Below are 14,944 nucleotides of genomic sequence, written 5' to 3'. Positions count from 1 at the left end.
TTGTGTTTCTGCCGTTAGCTATGTGTACCTCGATACTGTAAAGCTCTCTTGCTGATTTCATGACTCTTCTTCCATCTCAACTTCCAAGAATGTGATGACCATATCTAGTTGTGAGGAATGATTGATGCATTTTATCTTTGAGATCTCAACAGGTCTTGCTTCTCATTGGTAAAAGGTTTCAATTGTCCTTTGCTAAGCACATAAAAATGACTTTACTTCTGAACAGAGACCTTGTATATCCATTCTTTTACAACCTTAAATATAATGTTTTATCACTACCATAAATGGTTCTTGACTTATTTCTTGCAAACCCTTGAGTGCTGAAGGCAAGAGGCCTCCCTCCCTCACGGTCTCCATTCATGTAGCTTCTACATGGAAGCCAGGTCATTTGGATAATATTTCAAGCATACCATCTGCACTTCTGTTAAACAAAATAAGTCTGCAATTTTACAATTGGCTTGGGCAGCCAGCACGATGCTATTAGACTTTCCAGTAAGAATGACTTCAGAACAACTTCCTTTCTCTTTGAAGGCTCAACACAACGGACCCAATGGCTCAACGTCATCACTCAAGCGCTGGGGTCATGCGATCTGGAGACTACATTTTTAGGTCAATGTATTTTTCTAGTGGAACATCTAGGTTTCTCGCAACCGTGGAAGAGCATAAAATTCTATCATGATGATAAATCAAACTGAGAGCTCTTTCTGGCCCAAATTAGAGGCTGCATAGGTTGAGAACCCTTTTCACCTTCACATTCTGCCGCATTGTCACCAGGTCATACTTCTTAATGCCTGTGGAGGTAATGCTACATCTGTCATCAGCTTTGTTCCGGCCCTGGTGACCTAATTAAACAGGGACTGCTCTCCTTCTCACTGGCTTCTCTGGCCCAGTGGGTGCTAATGAGCGATCTATCAATCACTATGACAAAAATACCTGAGACAATCAACTTAAAAGGAGGACAGATTTGTTTCATGGCGTCGGAGGTTTAATTCCATGGTTACTTGGCTCTGGTGCTTTGGCTTATGGGGAGGCAGTAGCTCCTGATGGGGAATAGGTGGTGATAAGTGATGGACCTCAGTAAAGCAGGAACCAAATAGAAACAAAGCGGCTGGAGGATCACTATGTCCTTTGAGGTCATATCCCCAGTGGCCTAACTTCTTTCCACAAGGCTCCATCTTCTCAAAGTTCTACCACCTTCTGGCAGCACCACTAGCTGGAGACCAAGCTTTAAACCAATGAGCTTTGGAGGGACATTAAAGATCCAAAAAGAAACATTTGGGTTACCTGTTTGGTTCATGGAAAACATTATACATTTGTCGCACCCACTTTTTTTTTGTTGGAAAAACATTAAAACTGATCTCTAGATATGGCCATACGGCAGCTGGAAGGAAAAGGTTTAATTCATCAGTGAGGACATGGCTAATGTTCGGACAAGCCAGCATGGATACTTCTTGTCTTCTAAGGCTTTAGCACTGGGTCTGTGTTTGGCTAGTAGGTGCAAGTGAGGCCTGCATCCTATTCCGGAGCCTCCTGGCTTCTTCAGCTTGTCCTGATCAATTCGCTGATCCGCTTCCATGCTGCTTCGAATGCCCTGAGCTGGCTCACTGAGCTACAAGATGAGCTAAAAGAGGTTGGAAGAGCTCCAGCCAAGATTTCCCTAGTGGGAACTGCAGGGAGACTTCATAGAAAGTAGGAGTCTAGATGCCACCCAAATGACCCTCCTGTTGCCATTTGGAAAGCTGCAATTTCAAGCAGTAGAGGGGCCGAGGCAACGTGGTGTGGGCCCAGTTCTCAGCTGGAGCGCAGCCGCTTGAGCAGGTGGGTGGCAGCGGGCAGCTGTCCCGTGCACCGCCCCGCGCAGCCCCTCTCTGTTCTGGTGTCTGCTCTGTGACTTAAATCAATTTTTCTTTCTCTCCTCAACCAGTGGAGCTTGAAGTTCTTGCCACCATCTGGTAAAGGACTATGAAATGGCAGTTTGGCAGTGGCCTAGGGAGATGGAGAGTTGGAGGAGAAATGAGTGCATCTAACAATGCGCACAGAAGCTGCAGACATTTCCTACGGGCCTACCTCAGAGGTGTGCTCACACACCAAGGCCAATGGCAACACAAGTTGGGCGTGTGTCCCCAGACATAGGAACAGGCCTCCTCCCCCTCCTCCTCCTCCTCCTCCTCCTCCTCCTCCTCCTCCCCCTCCTCCTCCTCCCCTCTTCCTTCCTTCTCCTTCTCCTTCTTCCTTCTTCTCCTTTCTTCTTCTCTCTTCTCTCTTCTCTCTTCTCTCTTCTTCTTCTTCTTCTTCTTCTTCTTCTTCTTCTTCTTCTTCTTCTTCTTCTTCTTCTTCTTCTTCTTCTTCTTCTTCTTCTTCTTCTTCTTCTTCTTCTTCTTCTTCTTCTTCTTCTTCTTCTTCGTTGGTCATGGGGCTTGAACTCTGAGTCTGGACAAGCTCAAGGCAAGCACTCTGCCACTTGAGCCACAACATCAATAATTCTGGTTTTCTGGTGGTCAATTAGAAATAAGAGTCTCAAAGACTTTCCTGCCTGGGCTGGCTTTGAACTGCAATCCTGAGATCTCAGTCTCCTGAGTAGCAAGGATTACAGGTGTGAGCCACCAGTGATTGGTGGAACAGGTTTCTTGATGATGGCAGAATAAGATAGGAAAGGAAAAGAATGGAGATGGGGAAAAAGTGAGTGGAATTTTATTTTGATAGTAGTGATAGAACCTCTTGAAATTTCTCTCCTAAAGAACTCAAGATATGGTCATCTTGCTAGTTTCATTGCAATCTCTAGTGCACTATGAGGTGGTAATAGGAAGGAAAGTATATGATGTTTCCTTTTATATAACTAAAAAGAATTTTACGAGCAGTATGTGGGAAGGACCCAAGACTTTCATTGTAGTAAAGCATAGATGGCGATAAACAGATACCAGGATTTTCGATTCCCTTTTTCATACTGCCTGAAGAATCAAGTAAGACCTAACCATCTCAAGTTGTTGCCATTACTCTGGTTACATTGGGTGTTTGTTGGTTGGTTTGTTTTGTCTGGTTTAAGATGGATAGATAAAGCTAGTGGTGTTTGTGTGGTAAGGAGTTCAGAAAAATGGAACCTATTTCACTGAAAGGAAGTAATTTGATAATGGCTTAACAGCTTAATCACATAAGAGATAGTCATTGGTTTCTAGAGGTTTTTTTTTTTTAATGCAATTCTGGGATTTGAACTCAGGGCCAGGTCATTTGTTCAAAGATGGTGCTCTACTACTTGAGCCACAGCTCCACTTCTGGCTTCTTGCTGGTTATTTGGACTTAAAAGTCCCATAAATTTTTCTGCCTGGGCTGGCTTTGAACTACAGTCCTTGGATCAAAGCCTCCTGAGTAGCTTCTAGAGTCTTTTACAAAGGTGAAATTTACTCCTCCAATCGGCTATTCCCTGCCCTAGCCACTGGAGGCTAATGTCACAGCCATGGAGAACAGGCTTCTGACGCTCTCCCTCTCTGCTGGGCTAGACCACACTTGATGCTTTTGTTCAAACAGTTTTAGTTTGGATGGACTTGGCTCCAGTGTTTCTCTGTAAGCCTACGTGCTCCAGACAGACTCGCCCCACAGCTCAACCTCGCAGGTCAGTTACACAACAAGTAGGAAGAACTTTGATTATACCCAGCTCTGGGGGGAAAATGGTGTAATAGCATGAAGAGCCAAGATGATGAGCTAATTGCTTAGAATTGAGCTTAGACTACTTCGCCAGCATGTCCTTCGCTCCCATAACCGTAAGAATGTGAGCTTGAATGTAGGAAAATTAGCAAGGGGACTGTTGGGAGACATAACTAAGGAATAGTCTTGTGTTCTTTACATGCTCATGTAGCCAGGAATGAAACAAATACAGCAGGCCAATCATTCTGTGACTTTTACTTAAAGTATTTAGCAAAATGGTAGATGACCACAGTCTAGCTGGAAAAAGAACAAATATTTGGATGGTCTGTAGGTTTGGAGCCAGATTGTCCGAAGTTTGAATTTGGCTCTAATATTTGCTGGCTGTGTACAACTTTGGGCAAATGACATAAACTTTCTGGCATTACCTCTCTCATCTCTGAAATGACAATAAGGGTTTTGAACAGGCAGGGTTGAGATGCACATACCTGATCTGTGAATAGCCTACTTTGCTGAGCCCTTAGCAAGGAATGAACAATATCATATGTGAACAATTATTATAAGATAATCTCCCTGTGTCTGCTTCGGCTTCTATCCTGGACGGAAGCATTTAAAATACGATGCTGAAATTATCTGCTTATATCCATCATGGCTGACAATTTTCTACTCTTGCTGAACATTAGAATCAGAGAGTTTTTAAAAATGATCAATTGGACTGGAGACCTGGCTCAAGTGGTCATGTGTCAGCTGAAGGTCATAAAAATGACCCTCACTCCAGAGCAATCAAACCAGGGACACTGGTAGGTGTTTAGGTCTCTGGGTGATTGTAACGTGCATATATGGAGGGTCCATTTAACGCGAGCACCCTTTAGAGCAGACACCAAAGCATATTCATCTTTATCTTCCAATTCCAAGCTCAATGTAGATGTTCAGTAAATACTACTTCACCCTTGCCCCAAAGCTGAGTTATCCAATCCCAAGTCTTGTCTCATATGAACTAATACACTTCCTGAGCACAGACAGAATGTCAGACATAAAAAACAGGCCGAGTCTTCTAGGCTGTCAGCCCATCCATTGGTCACATTGCTCTGTGTGTGTGTGTGTGTGTGTGTGTGTGTGTGTGTGTGTGTGTGTGTGTGTGTGTGTGTGTGTTCTGGTAGTAAGTGGGGTTTGAACTCAGGTCCTTTCACTCTTGTTTACGTTTTTCACTCAAGGCTGGTGCTCTATCACTTGAGCTACACCTACTGCCAGCCTAGTTAATTGGTGCTTAGAGTCTTGAAGACTTTTCTGCCTGTCCTGTCTCTGATTTTGATTCTCAGATCTCAGCCTTCTGAGTAGCTAGAATTATAGGTGTGAGCCACAGGTGCCTCGCTGCTTAAATGCTTTATATGAAATGGCATAGTATTTGTATATATAAGATTCTCTCGTATATTTTATATTATCTCTAAATCATATATAATAAGTAGTACAAGATAAATGCTGTATATATACCATATTGTTTAAGGGCATAATGACAAGAAAAATGCCTACACATTTAGTACAGATGCAGTTCATTAAAAAATATTTACAGTCTATGCTTGTTCAAATCCATGGGTGCAGAATCCATAAATGTGAAGGGTCTTCTCTCTCTATTCCACATGCAGATGTGTGACTTGAGAGCTTAGGCTCTATTAGCCACTGCCAAGGTGAGTTTGTGATCACTATTTGTGACCTCTGCGCTTTTTGGCAAATACAAGATCAAGACCATGCCTTCCCACGCTGTGAGCATGGGAAGTCAAGTGATCACAAAATAAATATGTGAGTAGAGGGCACAAGTAATCATATCCAGGGTAATTCTCCCATGTAGGGTCTGCCTTGTTGCGACAGACCAAGTGGCATCTGCTCTATTGGGTCCTGGCTTGAGGATCACGCAGAACAAAGTTCTCCATGTGGAAGATGGAGCATGAAAGAAAGGAAAAACTACCATTGTGGCTTGAAGTCATTGGGATGTGGGGGCTATTTGTTACTCAGCACACCCCTGCCCATCCTACTGCATGCAGTTATGTACCAGAGCATTTTGAAGTTGATTACTTCTTCTGCAGAGAAAGTGAGCAAAATGTACAAAATTGCTCAAAGCTGACAATTTCTGAACCACTTCTCACCGCTCACATACATAAAACTGGATGGGTTTCAACACTTCCCTAATTTCCAATCTCCCCAGCTGTAAAAATCATTGGCCTGTGGATATGAAAACACATCATCCGCATTAAGGGTTTAGCAGAATGCCTGGTGAATGATGGCTATACAGTCCTATTATTTGTGGAATAAATGGAACAAATGATGGAAAGGCAGAAAAGTACAAAAGCATGCCATAAATATTTGCTAAATGAAGGAGTGAAGAAAGCCAAGATGAAGAAGGGACAAAGACACTGCAGAGCATCTGCAAATCCTTTCAGCCCAGTGCTCAAGTTTGAAAAGGTTTGCTGTCTTTTAAACCTTCACCTGGGAAATGAGGTATCTTTTAGAGAATGAGAGGCAAGAAAAGCACTAGTCAATGAAAAATAAGAATAGCTTATTGTTTTAAAGACCCCACTGTCTCATGGAACTTTCTTGTTTCTCTTCAGCAAATTGTTGACAGCACCGTTATATCCCTGGGAAGCTGGCTCTGTGTTCTGTCTTTTAGGGACAAGAAGCGTTCTGAATACCTGTTCCCCATCCATCCCTGGAAATGAATCCGCAATCACTCACTAAGGCTCTCTAGACATGGCTGAGCCACAGGACCCTGGAAGGAATGTTCTGGGAAAAAGCTGTGTTTTGATTTTACAAGCAACTTCCTTCTGATTTACTGTTGTTTTTTGTTTATGTGGGCCTCATGCATGCTAGGCAAGCACTCTACCACTGAGCCACCTTCCAGGCCAATTTAAAGCTCTGATTTAAAATTCACTGTGCTAGAATAAACTCTATTTTGTATACCTTTGGTTTGGAAGATGCAAATAATGTTGGACACTGTTCTTGTTCACATGGAAGTTTGTGGAAAGGATCCAATGGGAGATCTGGATATAAATGAAATAGTGACCTGAAATCACAACATTTGATTTGGGAAAGCAAAACAAAACAACCCTGCATAACTGCTCCATTAGAAAATACACAGTGAACATCATGTCTCACAGCTCTGTAGTACTTTTACTACTAGGAACTAAGGCCTTACTCTACACACACACACACACACACACACACACACACACACACACACACACACACACACACACACACACACACACACACACACACACACACACACACACACACGGAGACAATCAATGAGATCGGTCCTCTCCTTCCAGGATCTGAAGGTTGCATTTAATGTGGGGGTGAAGGAAGGTGAGAGTCCTGGCAGAGAATCACAATAGCTCAATAGCTATGTACATATGACCATATAAAATGATGCTAATTTAAATGAACTCCAAGACATGGAAGCAACAGGTCTTTTTTTGGTTGTTGACCTTGTTGGTGCCAATGTAATATATCTAGTTCTTTCTTTTTATTTTATTTCATTTTACTTTTTCCATTGGCTTATCCCTGGCAATCACTGTCTTTGAATCTGGTACCCTGAATCTTGTATATACATTTATCTAATTTGGGGAGGGGAAGGGAAATAACAAAATCCTGAAACAAGAACACAGGATGACCCATTGCAACAAGGATACTCACAAGACACTATGTCAGAAATGAACTCTATAACTTCAGGCAGGGGAAAGGAGTAGAGGAGGGAAGGGATAGTAGGGGAAAAACAAAGGAGTAGGTAATGATGTTCGACAAGAAATGTACTCATTACCTTACTCATGTAACTGTAACCCCTCTGTACACCATCTTTACAACAAAAAAAGAAGCCAGAATGAATCAAAAGCCTGCTTCTTTCCTCTTCAGTCTGGCTGCTGTAGGAATCTCCACTTTCTACTCTGTTCTATCTCAGAAATTTCCAGATGTAGGCTGACAGCTTGGATGAGTAGTGACAGCAAAGTAGCTTGCTTGAGTGTTATAAATTTTCACCATTTAATTCTTAACTTCAATTATGTCATTGAGCACTAATCGTAGCCAAACTCAGGGGAAGAGCTGTGGTGTGAATGGCTGAGGAAAGGGCAAGAAAGGCAAGCTGTATCATTTCATTATTCCCAAATCCCCAAATACTCTTTCGGAAGGGAAGAGTATTAAGAAGTATGGACAGAGAAGGTAAGAAGCATGTGAAAATTAGTTTGGGGCTGTCCTCGGTCAAATCCTGGTTTTCATGGGTTCACGGTGCTTAATTGTTCTAAACTTAATTATGCCTTCCCTTCCCTCCCCTCTCCTCCCCTTCCCTCTCCTCCCCTCCCCTCCCATTCCCTTCCCTTCCCTCCCCTTCCCTCCCCTTCCCTTCCCTTCCCACCTCTTCCCCTCCCTTTCCCCTCCCCTTCCCCTCCCCTCCCCTTCCCTTCCCTTCCCTTCCCTCCCCTCCCCTCCTCTTCCTTTTTATTCTTTAAATGTTGTTATTGGTATATGAATTAATAAAAAGTAACTGATTGTAATCTTTATCAGAAAATTCAGTGCTCTCTCCAGTGGGGGCCCAATCACTAGAGAGTCACTTGCTATGAATATGTAAAACACACGGTTAAAAATCAAAACTCTTCAAAAGACTAGACAAATCTCTCTTTTTCTTCACTCCTTTATAGGTTAGCATAATAGTTTACTATTTTCATTAGCTTCTGAAAATAAAATAAAATAAATTGGAAATATAAGTAAAACATAGATATCACATAAATTTTTTTATTTTGCCATTTACTTACCCCAAAGGGAACATAGTAAATAGCATTTTCACCTTGCCTTCTGCTTCGCAATATATTAGGGAGTAAATACTGGTTCATACAGAACTTTGCTTTTTGTTTGCGATCATTTCAAAGCATACCATTGTGTATCTTAGTTTATTCAACCCATCTTCAATGAACAGCTATTTAGGCTGTTTCCAAAGGTTTACTACCACAATTAATACCACTGTGAATAATTGCACATATACTTGTCTTCTCTTACCAAAGGCTTATCTTTCCACAGTTTCAATAAAAAGCTCTTTTGTAATTCAGTTGAAAGCCATCATTAAGTTAATTGTGATCTAAGTATGGGCTTCCAATCTTAGGTCATAATCAAATGTCATATCTATTACTACATTCTCTAAATGAAAATAAAAAGGTAGGCTCAAAACAGTAGGTAAAATCACTCTATTTGCTTCTCTCACCACAATTAGTGGAGAAATGTAATCCAGAACACTTAGACTTTTCTTTGTTAAAAATTTCATTTCAAGATACAAGGAAAGGCAAAGAATTTGACATCAAATACTCTTGGAATGAACTGGTCTCATTTAAATGCCTTTTGTTTATACTTTAGAATGAAGCAAAATCAAATCCCACAATAGTGAAAGTACTCTGTTCTATGTAGAGTATCAGATTTAATATTTTTCTCCAGACAAAATCACTGGTTTTTGGTCATGGGTTTAGTTTTCAGTCTACTTTATGTTAATCTGTCTTCTACCCAGGAATTGGGTGAGATGCCTATCAATCTGAAAAATCAGTTTTTAGTTATTAGTTATAAAAGGTAGATATTAATCTATGGTGTTCTAAAAATCTGGAAAGGATGATAAAACTCAAAAATATTCATAATTTCTCAATAACTATTTCTTACATAGTTTAGATAAAATGTCTCCAAGTGACTGATTTTACTTTTCTCTAATTCCTCTAGAAAATGTCTAGACCTGGTCCAAAAATGAATCTACATGATTAAAATAGAGCAAAGACCATTTTTCCTGAAGGATTATGCCTTGTTTTAGTAAAATCTTTCCTTAAACTATTCATAGATGTTAAAATTTATATTCTTTTTTATTTTTAAATGGGTTCTGGTACAAGGGCTTGAGCTCAGGTCCGGCATACTGTCCTTAAGTTCTTTTTCATTAAAGGCTGGCACTCTACCACTTGAGCCATATATCCATTTCCAGCTTTTTGATGGTCAGTTGGAGATAGGAGTCTCATGGGCTTTTCTGCCCAGGTTGGCTTCAAACAGTGATCCTCACAACTCAGCCGCCTGGGGAGCCACGCAGGTGTGAGGTCACTAGCACCCACACAGCTGAAGTGTATATTCTTATACAATTATATAATTTAACAAATCTTCCTTATAGTTCTAATCTTTTTACTTTTCTCTGAAGAGAAAGATAGCCTTCCTCTAATTATTGAACCACAGGCAAATACGATTAGAGAAAATTTTAAATCCCTGGGACTGTTGAGCATGCATCTCTGTTTTGAATTTGGGGAACTCTCAAATTCTCTCCAGTAAGCTTTTGCTAACAATGGGATTATATGTTGATAAATTTATCCATTATGCTTAATCTGGATGGCCAACGTGATTAGATTAAGAAATTCTCAAGAAATCTAGTAAAGTATATCTCTGATATGTCTGATAGGGAGTTTGGAGAAATGATTTGGCACGAAGAGTTCTGATCTAATGAATGAATGAATGTCATGACCGATGGATAACGTGGTAGCATTATTTGGAGGTGGTGGAAAACAGGAAGTGGGTCACTGGGTCATGTTTGGGCCTCTATTTTCTCCTGGTCCCTTCCTGTCTTCCTTTCCTCTGGTTTCTGTTGGCCATGATGTAAGCCTGGCCAGCCATGCCTTCTCTGTCAGGGTGGACTGTCTCCTTTGAAAATGGAGCTCGTAGAAGTCTTCCTCCTTAGTTATTCTTTCTGGCATTTTGGTCACAGCCAGACAAAACTGAAAATAGGATTAAGCTGAAAATACATTGATTATTCAACCTGCACCCTAGTGTAAATATGCTCAGAGCCCCTATATTTGTCTACATTTGGGCAAAAATCTTCTAGACACAAGGATTATCTTAAATATCTCATGTAATTTAGCAAAATAGACCAATTATATCTAAAAATGCTGATACCATGCACCAGTTATATGTAAATAATTAATATTAATACCATATAGCATTAGCTGTTTATTTTTGCGACCGTGTGGCTGACTGGGAGCTTTCGTTAGCTGCTTCTGCTCTGCATCACAAATGGACCACATATTGCTATCCCAAGGGAAAAATAAAACTCCAAATCTGAAGCATAGTTTCTATTTGGTGTGTTATCACTTTTTATATCATGGTAAAGCTGAAATCCTGTAAGTCAAGCCACCATTCAATCAGGGATGTTTGCATATTAATTATGCATTTACTATGTCTCAGGCATTTTCTAGTTCTTGCAGGACAAGAGCATGTTATTTGGTGTCTAGAAAAACATGTTATATATCAAAGATTATATCTGTCAGCTGTAAAAAGTGTTATGATTAGCCTATAAGTGACGGGGCACAAATAACATATGAATCTATTCTATTGCACAGATTGACAGAGGTTCAAAAATAGGTGGTATTTGAGTCACACACACACACACACACACACACACACACACACACACACACACACACACACACACACAGTGTCAACCCATGAATTAGCCCAACACTTAGAGACTTCATAAATTCAGAGAAATTTCAGGGTTTGAAATGTGGAAAGTAGCAACATTTAAAATATCCCTGTCCCCTCCAGTGACCCCCCTATGTTTTGTACCTGTCCTATAGCTGTCGGTCAGGGGCCTCCTAGAAGATCTATTTCCAAATAAGCTGTTCATGTCAGAATACGCCTTACAGTAAGGCTCTAGGTATAGCACCTTGGAACTCCCTGTTCGAAGGTCAGCACTTACAAATAATAAACAACTAAAACTTCTAACAGGAGCAACCTTTTGTAACGTGAGCCCAACTCTGATGTGTTTCTTCTTGTTTTCAAGTCAGTTTTTTCCAATATGGACTCTCCAGCTGGACGAGGTCTGCATGTTACTCCTTCTATGGTGTTTTCCCTGATCCCATCTTTAGTGGAGTCATGGAAGAAGGGTCGACACAGGTGGGCCACTGTGATCATGGTTATCTTGTTACTGTTCCTACCTCCATGCTAAGATCCTCACAAACACACCATTTTTTTGTTGTTATTGTTGGTGGACATGGGGCTTGCACTCAGGGCCTAGGCGCTGTCCCTGAGCTTTTATGCCTGTGCTCTACCACTTTGAGCCACATCTCCACTCTCAGTTTTTCTGCCTGGGCTGGCTTGGAACCACAATCTGCTGATCTCGGCCTCTTGAGTAGCTAGGGAAACCTTTCCATCTCTCTACCCATAAGCTTTTGCATTTCATATACCAAATGAGTTACACTAAGTATATCGATCTTTGCTTATGTGTATCTGCTGTTAATGTTTCAAACGTGTCACACTCATTATACTCCTACATTGTTGTGTTGAATTGAAACCCCTTTGTACAACTGCTCAGATAATTTAAAAAAATAGTGACCCCGAGATGCTAAGAGGCAGAGTCCCAGGTCCTCCCTCACACATGCTCACGAAGCATTCTATCACTATATCCTGGCACTGGACATCCACAGGGCCGAGGGGCCCAGCCAGTGCTTCAGAAGCAAGGACATCTTCACCGTGACCCTGCTCAATGGGAGAAAGACCACACCGTGCATGTTGATGGGCCACTGGTGGTGAGAACAATGACAAGAGTCTTTACTGGAGCTACATCAGGATGAGGATAGGTACAAAAGGACACAGTGACTCCAGCTCCTAAGGAAGGCAAGTGACATACCCACACTGCATCCCAGACATCCTTCCTCACAAGGCAGGCATTCTTCATAGTCAGAGTCTTGCACTTCACCTATGCAGCAAAGGGTGGAAAATAGAACTCAGCTTCACACCAGGTGGAGATACATCATTAAGTGCTATAAAAACACACGGGCATACAGCTTATTTGTGAGTAAATTATCTATCAGTGATGAAACCCATAACCAACACTTTGTGAACATATTTACTATGCACATTTTTATCCCTACTAATTTAATTTACTGGATCAGCTTGCTTGCTTGGATACAAATGGAGCCAAGTTGGACTATCTGTCATTTATGTAATTTTAGAGTCAAAACAGTAGATTTTATGTATTAAAGAAAGCAGTTCTGAGCTGAGCACTAGTGGCTCACACCTGTAATTCTAGCTGCTCAGGAATTTGAGCTCTGAGAATCTTGGTTCAAAGATAGCCCAGGCAGATAGGTCAAAAATCCCCAATTAACCAGTTAACCAATTAACCAATTAACAAAAAGCCAGAAGTAGCAGTATGGCTTAAGTATTAGAGCACCAGTCCTAGTACTGGCACCAAAAAACCCACAACATAAACACCAAGAAGAAATAGAAATCAGTGTCTTCATTACTCAAAAAAAAATCTTAGAGCTTTCTTTAGCAGTGGTCCAGGAATAAAGCTTAAACAGAGCAGAAAAAAAGATCCGTGGCATTTTTACATAAAGGAAAGCTCAAACTGCCAAGTACTGGTTTCTAATTTTCCTCTTTGTATAAGAGGAAAGAAAACAGGCAAAAGCAGTGACATATCTGATTCACAGACCACATTCAGATTTCCAAGTCCTTTTAGGTGGGCTGATTCTCATCGGCTCCTCACAGCAACTCCGTCGGCTGCTCTGCTTTTCCCAACCCCCAAGGCAAGGAGAAATGGATTTGTCTTGCCTTGGGTCTCAAACTGAGGAATCGGGAAGGAGAAAACTATTGGCCAAGACTTTGGACCCGACCTAATTTTCTCCCCACTATATTTATAAAAACCCTTCTGTCTGGGGAAATCCGGGGACAAAGTCATCTCAACTACAGATATTAAAGCCCAGGTGATAATTCTAGTCTCTAGAACACCCAAGATGCAGCACCTCATCCCATCCCCTGTTACCGGCAGGGGGCCCGTAACACCTCACCTTGTCCACACTCCAGCCGCTGGCAGGTATGGTTGGTGGGCAGTAGGAGGTAGCCACTCAGGCATCGCGTGCAGACTTGTGGGCTTTGGCAAAGCTCACAGTTGTCTGGGCAGGGCAGGCACGTATGCTCTTTGGTGGGGTAGTGACCCACTGGACAGCTCTCTCGACATTCCCCTTTGTATAGGAGACGCTCTTGGCCGTCCTCGTCTGATCAGTTATAGAAGCAAGGCCAAGAAAGGGGGAAAAACATGTATAGAGTCAGTCATGGAAGCTAATATTATGGAAGCGATTTTATTTTATTTTTTTAAAGAAACAACTGAATGCTTTTGTTCCTAGGGGGCCAGAAGTATAAGAATGTACTTAATGAAAAGTGCAATATCTACAATACCCTGGTTGAAAGTTTTCCTTGCAGGAAATCATTTTCCACTGTTTTATATATTCGAGTGAACGGGGATGTCATTGCAAAACCACAAACCATGCTCTGTGAATAATGACAATTCAAAATGGGTTTAACTTTCCCAAAGGGCTCTTTTGGTATCTGTGGAACTTCTCAGACTTGGGCATTACAGTGGTTCCTAGAAGAATAAACACATGCTTCATGATAGATATGCTTTCTGAAAGTACAATTTCTAAAAAGGACTTGGAATTGTTATCAAAATCGTCTGCATTTTTGCAAAGCTACCAGTTGCCATAATGGCAACCGTATTGAAGCACTAAAACCCAAGCATGCCTTTTGGCCTCTTTTACATGAATTCCTGAAGGTCCTGATTCCTGTCAGCTTGGGGCTTCAATTCCCCCTAAGCATGACAGACAATGAAAACTGGTTCCTAGAGGGAACTGAAAAATGGAGTCAGTTACAAAGCATTATAGCTAATGACAAAGGATTGTAAGCAGTCACAAATACAAAAAACAACACTAAGATGAATTCTATACACACATGTAGAGATTGCCTACTTCCATTCTACAGGGTGCACGTGTGTGTGTTGTGTGTTTGTGTGTGCACATGTGTGTACATATGGGTGTGTGTGCTTGCAGGCATGCTGAGTGTGCAACAGGGTATCCATCTTCTTTGAATCACATTTCCCAAACGTTCTCACTTCTGAAGAGAAGCCAATCTGTGTTACTCAGAAGAACTGAGTCTAGTGTTCACACATTGGGATCTACCCCACGGAGATCCCAAACCACTGATCTTCAAAGTGCAAAGCTGCTGAGTTGGTGGATGGAGATTGCACTAACCCCCTGTGGCAAGTGCAGAATTGAAAGGTAGTATACTGTTAACCGGCACGATGTGAAACGGCAGATACTATTTCTTACTTACAGCTGTGGCACGCTCAAACAGTTCTCCTTCATTTTTCATATTGACAGAAGCTTTGCTTCAAATACAATCCTACCAACATATTGTTGACTTATGTCCTCTCTTTTCTGATGGAAATCTCATACCCAAGTATGCTGGCTCTCAAGAAAATAAA

General features: G+C 41.4%; 1 protein-coding gene across 4 annotated transcripts in view; it reads right to left on the bottom strand.

Moving 5' to 3' along the window:
- Positions 1 to 14,944, bottom strand: part of Pcsk5 (proprotein convertase subtilisin/kexin type 5) — a 394,004-nt gene that overhangs the window by 65,082 nt on the left and 313,978 nt on the right. For all 4 annotated transcript variants that reach the window (XM_070035766.1, XM_070035767.1, XM_070035769.1 and 1 more), the window contains exons 23-24: positions 13,476 to 13,682; positions 12,317 to 12,385 (exon numbers count right to left, since the gene is read on the bottom strand). In XM_070035766.1, coding sequence (XP_069891867.1) covers positions 12,317 to 12,385; positions 13,476 to 13,682 — 276 coding nt within the window. The remainder of the gene's footprint in view (positions 1 to 12,316; positions 12,386 to 13,475; positions 13,683 to 14,944) is intronic.

This window comes from Dipodomys merriami, unplaced genomic scaffold (assembly GCF_024711535.1).
Source record: "Dipodomys merriami isolate MVZ:Mamm:240054 unplaced genomic scaffold, mDipMer1.0.p SCAF_26, whole genome shotgun sequence".
NCBI lineage: Eukaryota > Metazoa > Chordata > Mammalia > Rodentia > Heteromyidae > Dipodomys > Dipodomys merriami.
Note: the sequence above shows the minus strand (reverse complement) of the source record. Positions and strands in the feature narration are given on the sequence as shown.